Source organism: Ursus arctos, unplaced genomic scaffold, assembly GCF_023065955.2.
Source record: "Ursus arctos isolate Adak ecotype North America unplaced genomic scaffold, UrsArc2.0 scaffold_25, whole genome shotgun sequence".
Lineage (NCBI taxonomy): Eukaryota > Metazoa > Chordata > Mammalia > Carnivora > Ursidae > Ursus > Ursus arctos.
Window position 1 is genome coordinate 1,073,839 of NW_026622930.1, and position 13,663 is coordinate 1,087,501.

The 13,663-nt window shown below is 66.2% G+C and overlaps 1 protein-coding gene across 1 annotated transcript; it reads left to right on the top strand.

Annotated features, from left to right (window-relative positions):
* The first annotated feature begins 1,445 nt into the window (after window positions 1-1,445).
* On the top strand, window positions 1,446-8,806 carry NUDT14 (nudix hydrolase 14). Its single transcript, XM_026515149.4, has 5 exons — window positions 1,446-1,598; window positions 4,510-4,553; window positions 5,158-5,222; window positions 5,388-5,625; window positions 8,491-8,806. Exons 1-5 carry the CDS (start codon window positions 1,518-1,520, stop codon window positions 8,729-8,731), a joined length of 669 nt encoding a protein of 222 aa, XP_026370934.1. The 5' UTR covers window positions 1,446-1,517; the 3' UTR covers window positions 8,732-8,806.
* The last annotated feature ends 4,857 nt before the right edge of the window (window positions 8,807-13,663 follow it).

Below are 13,663 nucleotides of genomic sequence, written 5' to 3' on the forward strand. Positions count from 1 at the left end.
TCTGACAGCAGCCCCAGGAACCATGCTTTCCTGGTGCCGCAGAACCCCGTGAGGCTCCTTCCTCGGGCAGCCCCATGACCTTCCTTCTGACACAGGATGCAGCCAAGTAGCAGTGCTTGACATCTGAGGCGGGTCGTGGGAAGACTGGGCTGGTGACCCTGTGCAGGGGGAGCTCCTGTCATGGGAGCACCCCACTGCTCTGAGATCGCCATGCCGCACTGGAAGGACCCGCGCGGTGAGATGGCCAGCCAGCCCCAGCTGCTCTGGGTGCCCAGCTGAGCTGCCAGACACGGGCAATGAAGGCGTCCTGGACGTGCAAGCCCACGGAGCCTCCTGAAGATCTCAGTCCCCGCTGTCCCCTGACCACACGTGCAGGGAAACCCCAAGGCAGAGCTGCCCAGCCGAGCCAGGGCCACCCCTGCACCAAGAGACTTAGCAACAAATGGGTGCTTAGAGCCACAAAATCTGGGGCCTCCTGTTACACTACACAGCACTAGATAAGGAGACAGGGGAGTCAGCTTCGAGACCACGTGGCCAGTCCCGCCTGGCTATGAGCTGTGGGGCCATAGTTCAGAGAGCTGGTGCAGGGCTCAGCTCCCCTTCCCCACCGTTCTTAGAGGCCCCTGGGGAGGCAGCGGCTGCATTTGGAAGGCGTCCTCAGATCCACACCCAAGGAGGGAGTCCAGTTGTTGGGGCCTTTCCACGGCTCGGGAGGGGGCTCGGGAGGGGTGTCGGCAGGGTCGGCCTTCCTGAGGGTGGTGATAACAGCACGCCCCGGGGGTGAAGGAGGCACAGCTCCAGAGACTGGGACTGGCAGGGCCTCCCAAGTGGGCCAGGTGGACAGTCCTCCCAAGAACCCAGAGCGGAGGGCCTGGCTCTGCCTCGGCCCTGTTCCCGCCCCCTTCCCGGGCCTTCCAGAGCTGCTGTCTTCCTGGCCCTCAGGCTCCCCGGAGGTGTCTACACTGTCCCGCACCACCGCCCGCGCAGTGGCGCTGCGCGCAGCCACCGACCGACCCCTTCCTTCCTTCTGTTGCAGGCTCCACCCGGCACCCGCGACTGATTACTGCTCCCATCAGGGCCCAGCCTCTCCTCCCCTGGGTACTGACCTCCCCTCGCATCACCTAGTCTCAGGGCCCCGGTCAACCCGGGGGGCTGGGACAGCCGCTCGGGTCCTCCTGCCAGGGCTGGACCGCGAAGCCCCGAGTCCCCGAGCACAAGCAATTGCTTGTCCGGCGGGTCCCCTCCAGCCACGCCCCCGCGCCCGCCAGCCCGCAGCCTGGACCCACCGGCTAGCCCCAGCTCCGCTCACACCGGGGGCGGATCCCGGAGCGCCCCACCGGCGCGGGGACTCGGCAGGTGCTGCCCGCGCGCCCTGCGCTCCCCGCCCCGCCCCTGCGCCCTCCTGCCCCGCCCGCGCGCACTGGGCATGCTCAGAGCCTGGTCACGCGCCCGGCAGCCCGAGGCCGGTGCGGACTCTGCCCGCGTCCGGCCCGGGCCGGGCTGCCCTGCGCGCTGCCATGGAGCGCATCGAGGGGGTGGCCGTGGGCCGCTGCGCGGCCTCGCTCTACCTGCGGCCGTTCACGCTGCACTACCGCCAGGTGAGCCCGCCCCGCCCGCGCGCGCCTTCCGCCGCCCCTCCGGCGGCCCGGGCCCCGCGGAGCCCCGCCCACAGCCTGGGACTCCGCCCTCGGCCCCGCCCCCTCGTGGAGCTTACCAGCTCAGCGTGCGGGTCTGGTGCTAGTCCGGTTCCCAGACCGGGTGAGCGCCCGAATCGGGACACCTCTGGGGACTACCCATCCCTCCGAGGAGGCTTTGCAGGGCCCCGGCACTTTTTGCAGTGGGACGTATGGGGTGTCCCGGGGGTCAGGGAAAGCTTCCTGGAGGTGGGGGTTTTTATTCTCGGCAGCGGAGGTAGGCTTGTGGCCTGAGGACGCAGGAGGGGGATCTGGCAGGGCACTGGGGAGCCTCTCCAGGTGGGCTTCCTTCCGAGGACACCTCCTCAGAGCCCCCACCTGCCCAGCACGCAGGCAGCCCTCTCCGCCTGCCCATCCCCCCCCGTCGCCAGCGAGAGCAGGACCTCGCTGACTCCTTGGGCACCGTGCATAGAGCAAGTTCACAAGAAATATTTCTTGGGCGGGTGAGAACCAGCCCTGTGGTTTGGGCCCCCCACCCTCTGCTTGGCGGCTCCACCCGCCCCCAGCGCATTGCCTGCTGTTGGATTATCTCCCGGCCTTCAGCAGGCAGACTGCCCTCCCGCTTCTCTGTCAGGACGGTGCTCCGGGTCTTCGGTGCTCCTCTTCCCGGTCCCCCCTGGGCGGCTTCTCTTCCCTGTCGGCTCCACGGCCCTTCCTCTCACCAGCCCCGTGAAGCCTTCTTAGCCAGCCTGACAGAGGCCCCCGCAGCCCTCACTCGTCCTGTCCACGTAGCCCTTGGCTCCAGGGGCACAGGGAAACCATGCGGATGGGCAGGTTGGCAGTGCTGGCCTGGGACAGAAGCAGGGGTCAGCTGACAAACTGTGGGGACACGGAAGTCGCGGCCCTTCTCCTTGGCATTGACTTTGGGTGGGAGTGCCTGATGGTGGCTGTGCGGCCCCCAAGGGGCTGGGGCTCGGCGGGGGGGGGGGGGGCAGTGGGTAGGGCACAGGTGGTCCAGGCACACACCTGCCGTTCTCTCTTCCCCCGAGCTGAAGCGCAGTAGCCTGTCAGTGGGGCTCCACCGATGGGTTAGGTGACCAGAGTGGAGCCAAGGCAGCTTTCCTTCAGGGGCTGTGGGACATGGGCCTGGGCCGTGCATGCCACCGGGGGGCATCTGCATCCCTGGCCGGGGAGGCATGGTGGCCAGACAGACTAGAGGCAGGTCACCCCCCACCTTGGAAGATTAGCGGGGCCTGGGACCCAACTAGCTGGTCTGGCGGTCCTGTGGGCAGGACTGGCTGGGCCTCACTGGCCTTTCTGGCCCATCGCTTGCACCCTGTCCCGGCCGGACCTAAGGGTCTGACATTTTGATCTTGAGTTGGGAGGGTCCCCGGGACTTGCGGGAGGTGGTACTTATCCCAAGGGAGGCAGGAGGCACAGCAGGCACTTGGCGGGCCTGGGGCTGGGGGGGCAGGCCTTCTCTGGAGTGCGTCCTGGGTGGGTGGCCGGCCCCGGGGTGGCCAGATTGCAGGCAGGCCCGGGCTTGCCTCCTGGGGGTGGTGCCTCCCCATGGCCTCCCAGGCAGCCCGACCATCCCCTTGGAAACAAAGGCCCCTGCCACTCCTCCAGGGACTTCTGCTTCCCGCAGAGCTCAGACTCATTTGCTCAGCTCCCCTTGGACCAGCATGCGGGCCTCTGCTTGTGAAGCCCCTCTGCTTGGAATGCCCTTCCCTCACTTCTGTGAGGCCTGGTACGGTGTCGCCTCTTCCAGGAAGTCCTCCCTCTTCTGCAGCCCTGGCTGCATGTTCTGTGTCTCTGGTGCTCAGGTCCCTGTCCACTTCAAGGCCTGGACAGAGCCCCAAGGGCGGGGCCTGCAGCTCTGCAGTGCCTTAGGGCTGACCCAATGGCTGAGGGCACATGGGCTAAGGACACGCGATGGGCAGCCACAGGGCAGGGCCCCAGGGCCCTGGGTCCAGCCTCTCTGGCAGAGACCCCTAGGGGAGGAGGCAGGACCGGGTGGAATAGTCACTGTCCATGTCCACTCTAGCCCCAAGGATGGAAGCCTGCCTTGCCTAGTGGTGTCCGGCTGGCAGGATTCTGGGCCCTTCATACACCCCGCCTGTCGGAACCTCACGAATGCCCCTTCTGGCTCCCCCGGCAGGCCTGGTCCAGCCCCTGCCTCTCACTGCCTCCTTCACTCACTCATTGCCCTGGGAGCCCATCAGGGGTGGTGCCCAGGTTTGGGGAGCAGGATGATGGAGGCAAGCGACAGAACAGCAGGGCGACAGGATGCATGAGAGACAGGCCGGGGGAGGGGTCATCCCCTGTCCAGTCGCCATCACCGCATCACCATGTCCGGCAGGGCAATTCCCCCGCCAGGCTGGGGCACCCCCACCCCAGCTGCTCCTGGTGCTGGTGCACTCAGGAGCCGGCCTGCCCTCCTGCCTTCCTGTCTGCCGCTGTCCATTGGCCTGAGGGAGCTTCCGCCCTGAAAACGGGATCTCTGCTCCCCACCACCGCCAGTCCCGCCCTTCCCCCATGCCCCGCACGGTCCCGCCCGCACTTGGTGACTGTGTGTTTCTGCAGCGCCTTGAGCTCAGCCTGTGCTAGGTGGCAGGTCATGCTGGGCCTCAGATGCCTTCCCACCCTGTGCTCTGGTTTCCGGCCCCGCCCCTGGAAAGCATCAGGCTGTCTTTGACCTCCCTCCCCTACCTGCTGCAGCTCCCGGATCGGACCGTGATGGGCCCAGGCCTTGGTGGGCCGCCTGGGCAGGGACTGGTATGGTGGGTCTGTCTGGCCTGCCCAAATTCCCAGGACACTTGCTCCCATGCCGGCAGCCCTCTGGCCCCACTGACCGCTGCCCTGCCTCTTTCAGAATGGCACCCAGAAGTCATGGGACTTCATGAAGACACATGACAGGTGAGAGCCCAGCCTGGCCTGGCTGCTGGGGAAGCCCCAGGCCGATGCCCACTGGGACACTGGGGACCCCCCTGCCTCTGCTTTGCTGTACCCCTCGTGTTCTCTGGGTGTCCCCTCTGGTTCCCGGCTCAGGCTGCCTGGACCGTAGTGGCAGGCGGGCCCTCTTGGACCTGGAAGAGGCCATCTGGGTGCCCTCGTCCTCCCCTGAGCATCAGGTGTGTGGGCCGGATGGCAGTGAGGCGCGAGGAGTGTGGCTGGTAGGCAGCTGGCCAGCAGGGACCACATGTCCCGTCAGTCAGCTGGCCTCAGCTGCTGCCACCCCCGACCTGTCCAGCTGCCCAGCATGTCCTTCCCCACCCCTGTTCCCCCGTTCTGCCAGTCGGAATAAGTAGGCCTGCGTCCTGGCCTGACTGTGGGACCCTGGCACGCTCTGGCCCTGCCTGGGCCTCAGTCTCCCCATCTGAGTAAGGGACCAATTTTCCCAGACCTTTGGGGAAAGGAGGTGGGCTGAGCATGCTGGGAATGGGGGGCTGGGAGCCAGGGGCCCTGGGGAGGTGAGGTGAGGGAGTTGCTTCTTTGCTGAGCTCCGTCCACCCCCCTGCAGTGTGGCCATTCTCATGTTCAACTCTTCCCAGCAGAGCCTGGTGTTGGTGAAGCAGTTCCGGCCAGGTGAGGCCCACAGAGTGGGCAGTGGGGGAGGGGACAGGCTCCTGGGGCCCTGGGGTCAGAATGTAGATTGGGGGAGGGGGCTCCCGGGGGAAGAAACTAAGGCCCAGTGAGGGAGTCTTGCACCCACTACCTGGCTGTGACCATGGTCCGCACTTCCCCGACCAGCCGTGTACGTGGGCGAGGTGGAACGCCGCTTCCCAGGGTCCCTGGCAGCTGTGGACCAGGATGGACCCCGGCAGCTGCAGGTGGCACTGCCTGGCTCGGTGGGGGTGACATACGAGCTGTGTGCGGGCCTCGTGGACCAGCCCGGGCTCTCGCTGGAGGAAGTGGCCTGCACGGAGGCTTGGGAGGAGTGTGGCTACCGCCTGGCTCCCTCCGACCTGCGCCGGGTCGCCACCTACAAGTGAGTGGGGTCGGGCCACAGGCCTGCAAAGCTGGGGAAGGGCATCTTGTCGGCACCGCCCCAGGGATGCGACAGGCTGGGAGGCCGTGAGCGCCCTGTCCCCAGGGTCGTGCAAGCGGGGCAGTTCCTCCTTGTTTCCCAACATGGTGTCGGGGGATGGTTGGACAGAACACACCTCAGACGTGATCCAGGCCGGAACCCAGGGCTCTTGGGGCCAGTTGTGGAGCATGCCAGCCCCCACCCTTCGGCCCCTAGCCTCGTGGGGCCTGCTCTGGGTGGCAGCTGCTGCCGACAGATGCCTCTACTTCCTGTGGGATTAAGCACCGGGCGCTGGGGGTGGGGGTGACTCACAGATCTGCTGTCACACGGAGGCTCAGGAATGAGGCTGGGGGCAGGGGCTGCAGCACGGCTGGGGAGGGGAAGGGGTGTGGCCAGTCCCCACCAAAGCCCGGGGGTCCCCCACCCATGTTCCCCATGGGGCCGTCCTTCCAGGACGGGACGTTGGGGTGAAGCCCATGCATCCCCTGCCCCAGGGACGCTGTCACGGGTCCCTGAGCCTGGTGAAGTGTGGGAGCGGGACGACACCCCCCCCATGACATGAAGCAGGGGCCCCTGGCAGCCTTCTCTAGAGGGGCGGGGGCCTGCTCCCCTGGGGAGGGGGCTGGTGGGGAACTCTGCTTCGCAGCCCGGCGCAGGGCCACTCAGCGTTGGGCCAGGCCCTCTGCCTCCGCAGCCCAAGGGCTCTGTCAGGGTGTCTCCCTGGCCTAGGGGCTGAGGGGCTGGAGCTGACCTCCAGGCCGAGGAAGGGGAGGAGCCAGGGCCTGGAGCTGCCGCATCCGACACAGGTGCCAAATGGTTGAGCTCCGTGGTCTGAGGGGCAGGTCTGCTCTCCACAGGTGTCCTTGGTGCTGGGGGCCAAGAGCGCCTGAGGGTCCTGATGTGGGCCGGGGTTGAGCCGGTGGGAGGCACCCCGGGGGGGGCGACCCCAGGTGAGGTGAGCCTGGGGAGGGTCCTGGCAGAGGCTCCACACAGCCTCACTTGCTCTGGGGCACGTGGGTGGACAGCCCCCAGCGTAGCGTTTCCACAAGCCGGGCCTCGGGGCCATAGTCTGATCCCAAGGGTGCTGGGGAGACCGGGAGGGCTCTGGGCAGTGAGCAGCTGTGAAGCCTTGTATTTTGCAGACAAGGTGTGGCTGTGGGGAGGCAGGACCGAAGGGGCCGGAGTCGAGGTCAGGGCAGCTCTGCCTGGGGGTCTGCCAGGGGCTGGACAGACAGCATAGCTCATGCTTCCTCTGTGTGTGGGGGTGAGCCAGGCCACTCACCTGCCCGTCCAAGGTGACAAGGCCCAGGCATTCCTCTGAGATCGCCCAGTGGAGGATGGGGCTGGGCACGTTCTTCTTGCTCCGGGTCAGAGCCGTGCCCATCTCCTTCACGAGCCGGCGGAAACTGGGCCTGGAAACCCCACAGACTGGCGCTTCCATCAAAGGCGCGGGCCGTGGCCACCGCCGGAAACAGGCCGTCAGGAGGGACTGTGGCAGATAAGGGGCTGGGGGTGGAGGAAGCAGCTGGGTGAGTCTGGATGGGGCTCCCCCTCCTGGGGAGGGAGGCACGGAAGCCCCCCTGTGTGCTGGGCCGCTGTCAGGAGCAGCCTGCGCCCTGCACATCTCTGGCTGGCCTCAGACCCCCTCGGGTCTCCCCTCCCCCTGCACACTCGTGCTTGCCTCTTCTCCGCGGCTTCCGGGATGCAGAGGGGCCCCGCCACTGCCCTGTCCTCACAGACATCCCATCCCGCTGCCCATTCTGGCCTTCCACTGGTGCCACTCTGGGCCGCGGTGCTGCACCTGGCTGCCTGTCCCCCTCCTGGTGGCCACTAGCCCCCTCTGGCCACCAGCCACCGAAGGAGGGGACTCCCTCTCACCCCTCCATGCCCTGGCTGCCTTAGCACAAGCCGTCCCCAGCCTGGAAGTGGCGTCCCAGAGGGGCTGGCGTTGGGGGCTGTCCCAGGCTGGGCCACACGGTTGCCATGTGGGTCTTTGCTTCCAGCCAGCCCAGAGCCCTGGGTGCAGGCCAGGGTCTGTGGTGGGAAGGGAGGCCCTGGCTGAGGGGCTCATGGGAGCAGAGGGGCCTCAACCTGTACGAGGTTGCTCCCGCCTGACACCGCAGAGACCTCACGGCTTCAGTCAACCCCATTTACAGCCTCGCAGTGGCTGGGGGTCCGCAGTCTGCTTCCTGGGGACAGGGCCCAATGCTCAGGGGCTGGCCGGTCTGCAGCCAGGGCATTGGCTGGGGCCGTGGACTCATCTGGGGCTCAGGGTCCCCTTCTCAGCTCACGTGGTTGTGGCAGAATACAGCTCCTTATGGCTGTGTGGCTGAGGGCCCCACTTCCTGGCTGGCTGTTGGCCGGGGACCACTGTCCGCTCCCTGAGGCCACCTGCAGGCCTGGACCACGTGGCCCCCTCACATGGCAGCTTGCTTCGTCTACAAGGCCTGTAGGACGGCGTCTCTCTGACTTCCTACGTCTCTGACATCTAAATCTTCTCTGAAGAGCTCACCTAATTAGGTCAGGCCCACCAGAATAATCTCTAGATGAACTGAAAGTCAAGTGATTAAGGCCCTCGGTTACAGAATCCTTCCACCTTTGCCACGTGACTTAAGAACCACAGAAGTGATAGCCAACATGTTGCCGGGTTTCTGCCACACTTGGGGTGGTGGGAACCTGTCGGGGGACTCAGGGTGGTGTGTCCTGGCGTCCTGCCTGCCAGATGGGTCTCCCTGGCCAGGAGTGGCTAGAAGGGAGGCTGGAAGGGGCAGGGGTGGCCCGTGAGGCCTGTGTGGCCAGTTCAGTAGATGCTGTCTCAACCCATAGGTCTGGTGTGGGACTCACTGGCTCCAGCCAGACTATGTTCTACGCAGAGGTGACAGATGCCCAGCGGGGCGGCCCGGGAGGAGGCCTGGCAGAGGAGGGCGAGCTCATTGAGGTTGTGCACCTGCCCCTGGATGGTGCCCAGGCCTTCGCAGATGACCCGGATGTCCCCAAGACCCTCGGTGTCATCTTTGGCATCTCATGGTTCTTCAGCTGCGTGGCCCCTGGCCTGGGTGCCCAGTGAGACTCCAGGGGCTCAAGACCAAGGCTGGTTCTGGCCAGTTGCCCTGCAGATCAAATAAAGGCTTGTGTAGCTCTAGTCTGTGTCCACTGGCTCCGAGCTGTGACCAGGGGTGGGCAGGGGAGGTGGAGGGACAGTGGATCTTTCCCAGATGGGCCCTGAGGGAGGGTGGCCCTCGATGAGAGCCTCTCAGTGCCACTGAGAAGCCTGTGGCTGCAGGCAGGGCAGGGACGGCTGTGAGCGGCTGGGGGCTGGCAGAGGGCTAAGGTCAGGCTTTAGGTGGGGGCCCGGGGAGAGACAGGGAGGATGGTGCCAGGCCAGGCCACCTCTTGGGGCAGGAGAGGTGGGGATGGGGGCTTGGCGGGGCCAGGCACTCAGGGAGGTCTGCATGGTGGGCTATGGGGTGGCCGTATGGCCATGGTGTGGTGGCTGAGCCACCCCTCAGGAGGAGGGGGTGGGACAGAAGTGCAGGCTGTGCATTCTTGGGGGCACACGCTCCCTCTGCGGCTGGGCTAGAGCCCCTCTCCAGGAGCCCAAAGCCAGAGCTGCTCCAGATCTGGTCCTAGTGCCCCCAGTAGCCCCTGCATCCCCTGGGCCATTGGGAGTTTGTGCTGAGATCTTGCTCTGCCTGCCGGCCTGCGTGTGGGCCTACAGGGCTAAAAGGACCCCTGCCCTGTGCACTGGCCTGTCTGACGGGTCAGGGACTATGGGATCTGCCTGTGTGACCCTTAAACACTTGGGGTCACAGGAGGGCTTGGTGCCCACTCAGCTATACACCCAGTAAGGCCTCCATAGGTCACAGGTGGATTGGAGCCCATTGTGGAGAGTATGCTGCGAGCTGGGGCCTTTGCAGGATGGGGGCCCGACCTGAGGGCTGGGGAAGCTCTTGGAGGGAGGGCCAGCCTGACCCTTTCCCTGAGCCTTCCAAGTCCTCCAGTTAGCCCCATGGGCGATGCTGTGGGTGATGGGTTGTGGTGGCTTGGAGAGGGCAGGTGTCCAGGGGCTGATGCTGTCACAGGCAGATGGGGACTGGAGTGGCCAGGAGCTTTGCTGCAAACCTCACGTAGTGCTCTGAGCCGCTGTATCCCCTGGGATTGGTGGAAGATGCTGAGGAAGGCCATGCCTTTGGCTCTCACTGCGACCCCATTGTCGGGTAGGGGCACCTCACTTGGGCAGAGGTCCACCTGGCCCCCTGTAATCCCCCTGCCCTGGCCCCAGGCTGACCCCATACAGGCAGGTGTTTTTTTCTGAGCGTGCACAGAGGGTACGTCCCTTCCTGCTGGCCTGGAGAGTGCTTGTGGCTCAGCCCAGTGGGGACCGGCACAGTGCAGACAGCCCCTGGGCCTGGCGATGGAGGCTGTGCCCAAGGGGCCCACTCAAGCAGCACCACCTGTATGCAAATGCTGGCTGCGACCCAGGTGGGGCCTCCTGGGAGCCCAGCCAGGTGAGGGACATGCTGCCGAGGAGAGGCCCTGAGGCATGCGGTGTGTGCCCAAAGAGCTGGCAGGGCTGGGCTGCAGTGGGGTCCTGAGCAGGCCAGGTCCACGCTATGCAGAGGAGCCCAGCGGGGTGGCACTGCATCTGGAGAACAATTCGCAGGGCCAGAACTCTGCCCAGCCTAGAACCACCCCACCCTGCCTCCCTCCTTCGCGGCCTCCCTGGTGCCCACCTCCAGAGCCCCACCATCCTTCCTGGCTGACCTGTAGGCATTGCCCACGGCCTCACAGGGGCCCCTGGCAGGTGTGGGTGGCGCTGGTGGCTCCCTGTGCCGTGGGAAGCAAGCTGGAGGCTCTGAACTGGCAGGGTGGGGGATGAGGGACAGAGCGCCTGGACTTGGGTGCAGTCCAGCCCCCCCATTCTGCTCTGCAGCCTGGCGGGGCAGGTCAGCAGGCACTGCCGCTGGGCCTAATGGAGCTGGCATCAATTTCCCGGCACTGGGGGCTGGGGGGGGGGGCTGTAACCGGAAACTCCCCTCCCTGGCCGCTATATTTAGCACCACAGAACACGGGCGGAAGCGCAGCTCACTCCTGAGCCAAGGCGGCTCTGTCCAAACTCCCGGCAGCCTGTACCCCAGCCTGGTCCTGAAGACCCCCTGACAGCCTGAGGGTCTCTACCCCATCTATGCCTTGTCAAGCTCAAGTGGCCCACCCACCTCAGAACATGCCTGAGAGCCCCTCTTACTGGGGAGCTCAGAGAGGGAGCCCCCAGGCTAGGGAGCAGCGGAGCTGGGTGAGAGACGGGTGTCGTGACCCAGTGGGGCCCAGAGCAGGGATGGGGTCTTCCTGGAAGAGGCAGGGCAGCCTGGCCCAGCATGGGCGGAAGCAGGAGCCCTGGCCCCCATCAGATTCCCAGCCCTCCAGCCCAAGGGCTGCAGAAATCCCTATGGGGGGGACCCCAAAGTGGAGGACTTCCCCCTCTCCCAATAGCCTCCAAGGCCTACCCCTTGCCTGAAGTGGCCACCTTCCTGACTTGAACCTCTCCTGGGTATCAAGTCTGGGCTGTGGCTCCCAGGGAACAGGAGGAGAAAGGGGACAGTGAGTGAGAGGGGGGCTTCTGTGCTCTCCGGGTGGCACCATAAACAAGGGAGCGGGGAGCCAGCCCCCAATAGGTATCCTGGGTCTGCTGGCTCCCTGGTACTGCCCTGATGCACACCCAGATGCTCTGGGCCAGGAGGACCAGGTCCTGCGCCCAAAAGGCCTGGAGGGAGGCGGATGGGGCCAGGCCATTGTCTCCCTAGCGTTGCAGTGCAGGTGGGGGCTCTCTGCACACCCCAGGCGGGGCTGGCCAGCAGGAAGGGCCCTGGGGAGGCTGTATCCCTGGAGAGGCTGAGCTTGGATCTCGAGATGGAGTGAGCATCCCTTCCTGCTGCCTCCAAGCTGAGACAGCTCTGGGGGGCGGGGGAGCTGCTGCTGAAACACAGCAGCTTGTGGGGCTGGCGGCACAGCGTCTCTGGGCTGTCCTTCCCTCCCACAGCTGGCCATGCAGGAAGCTTTGAGGTGGCTGAGGGAGGGGCACACCAGGGGATTGTTCTCTGGATCCCGCCTCTCACTTCGTTAGGAATTCCCCCTGCTCGGTCCCTCCGCTGCCAGGCCCCGGCTGGGTCACTGGCCCCCTCTCACTGGCACTGTGCCCTGCCCTTGACCCCTGCTGCCCCTCTCCCTGCAGCCGGGGATCTCTGTGAAAATGTACGTCACTAGTGTGCAGCCCACCCGGCACGGCTGCTCTCGGCGTTCCCCCTTGGTCTCAGCATGAAGACCAGTGGAGAGGCCCAGAGCAGCCCTGCACTCACTACCGCCAGCAGCTGCACCCACGCCCCTCACCTGCTTGGCCTCTGCCACGGTGTCTTTCTCACAGGCCTTCACGGGGGGTCAGGCTTCCACACCCCAGGGCCTTTGCATGTGCTGTTCCCAGCTCCTCACCCGGCTAACCCTTGCCTGCCTTTGGGTCTTAGCAGGCCCCCTGCGCAGTTTGCCCTGTCTGCCTCACCCCTACAGTTTGTCATTCAAGCTCTGTGCACCCTGGATCAGGGCCCCCCAAGGGTTCCCCACTTGGCTGAATGATGGCAGAGGCACCCAGGGCTTCCCTGGCTAGTGGGGAGGTGGGCATGGACAGGGATGGAGCCCTCATCTCATGGAGCTGTGTATGTGTGTGTGTGTGGGGGGTGCGGGGGATCTCCTCACTTGTGTTGGGGCCTGGAGGACATGGGTACCTGCTTCTGGGCCGGGGCAGAGAGAAGGAAGCATCCCCACAGTGACCCCCCCGCACCCCCCTGCGGGCAGTAACTGGAGGGCTCTGAACACAGCTCGCATTCCCTTATTTGGCGGGGGTCGCTGTGTGTGGCGGGCCTGGCTTGTGTCCTGCCCCCTCATCCCAACAGACAGAGGCGCTCAGGTAGGGAGGGATGGTCACTCCGAGCAGGCCAGGCCCATCCCTTCAGGGCCTTCCAGCGGCTCTGATGCCTGGATCCTGGAGGGGCTGCTTAGCACCAGCGGCCCATGCACCCCCCGTTGGGGGGGGGCATTCTCAGAACATCGGGGCCCCTTGGGCAGCTGGCCGCACACCCTGGTGAGAGAGAGGGCAGCGCTTGCGCTCCCGAGCCCCTTCTGCCAGGCCCGCCACCCCCGCGCCTGGCCCCCTTCAAGGCCGCCTCTCCCAGGAAGCCTTCCGTGTCCCACCCCGCCGACCGCCGCTCCCAGCCATAGCGGCTGCTAGCTCCAGGCAAGGACACTACTCCCAGCCCCCAGCCAAGGGGCCCACGACAGACTTGCGCGAGGAGCCAGAGGAGAGATGACAGCTCAGTTATCGTGGGGGTGGGGCCAGACCCCTGCGGACCTCGGGATCCCTAACTGCACGGGCGACCGCCAGCCCTGGAAGGGACCCTGCTTGCTGGAGGGCAGCTGGTGTTTGCAGACAAGGAGCCCTTGGTATTGACCCCGGGCGGGGGGGCGGCGCGAGGTTACCCGGCAGAGGGCAGCACGGTGATGACGGAGGGGCGGGACGTGGGGACCTGGTGACCAGGACAGCAGGAGGAGCCTCTTCGGGTAGCTCTCACCTCGTCCTTTGAGCGTGCTCCACCGTCTTTCATTCCCCGGTCGTTCCCCCGTGTCCCCGCCCAAGCCCAGTCTCCGACCCCGGCGTTCCGCAAGAGCGTGGCCTGGAGACCCCTGCGCCAGCGCGGACCGGGGCGCCCAGCTTACGCTGCGGAGCATCTGTTGCCTGGCGGCCCGACCCGCGAGCCGCGCGGCGGGAGGGCAGGGGTGTCGGCGAGGAGCAGCGCCCCCTGCGGCGGGCGTGGAGTCGGTAGGGGCGGCGCGGAGGGGGACATTCCCCAAGGAAGGGTCCCAGGCCGCGCCCGCCCCGCGTGGGGGCCGAGCCCTAATTTGTGCCGGAGGCGGCTTCTCCCCTGGGACGGTGAGGAGCGCGGCGGCGGCGCAC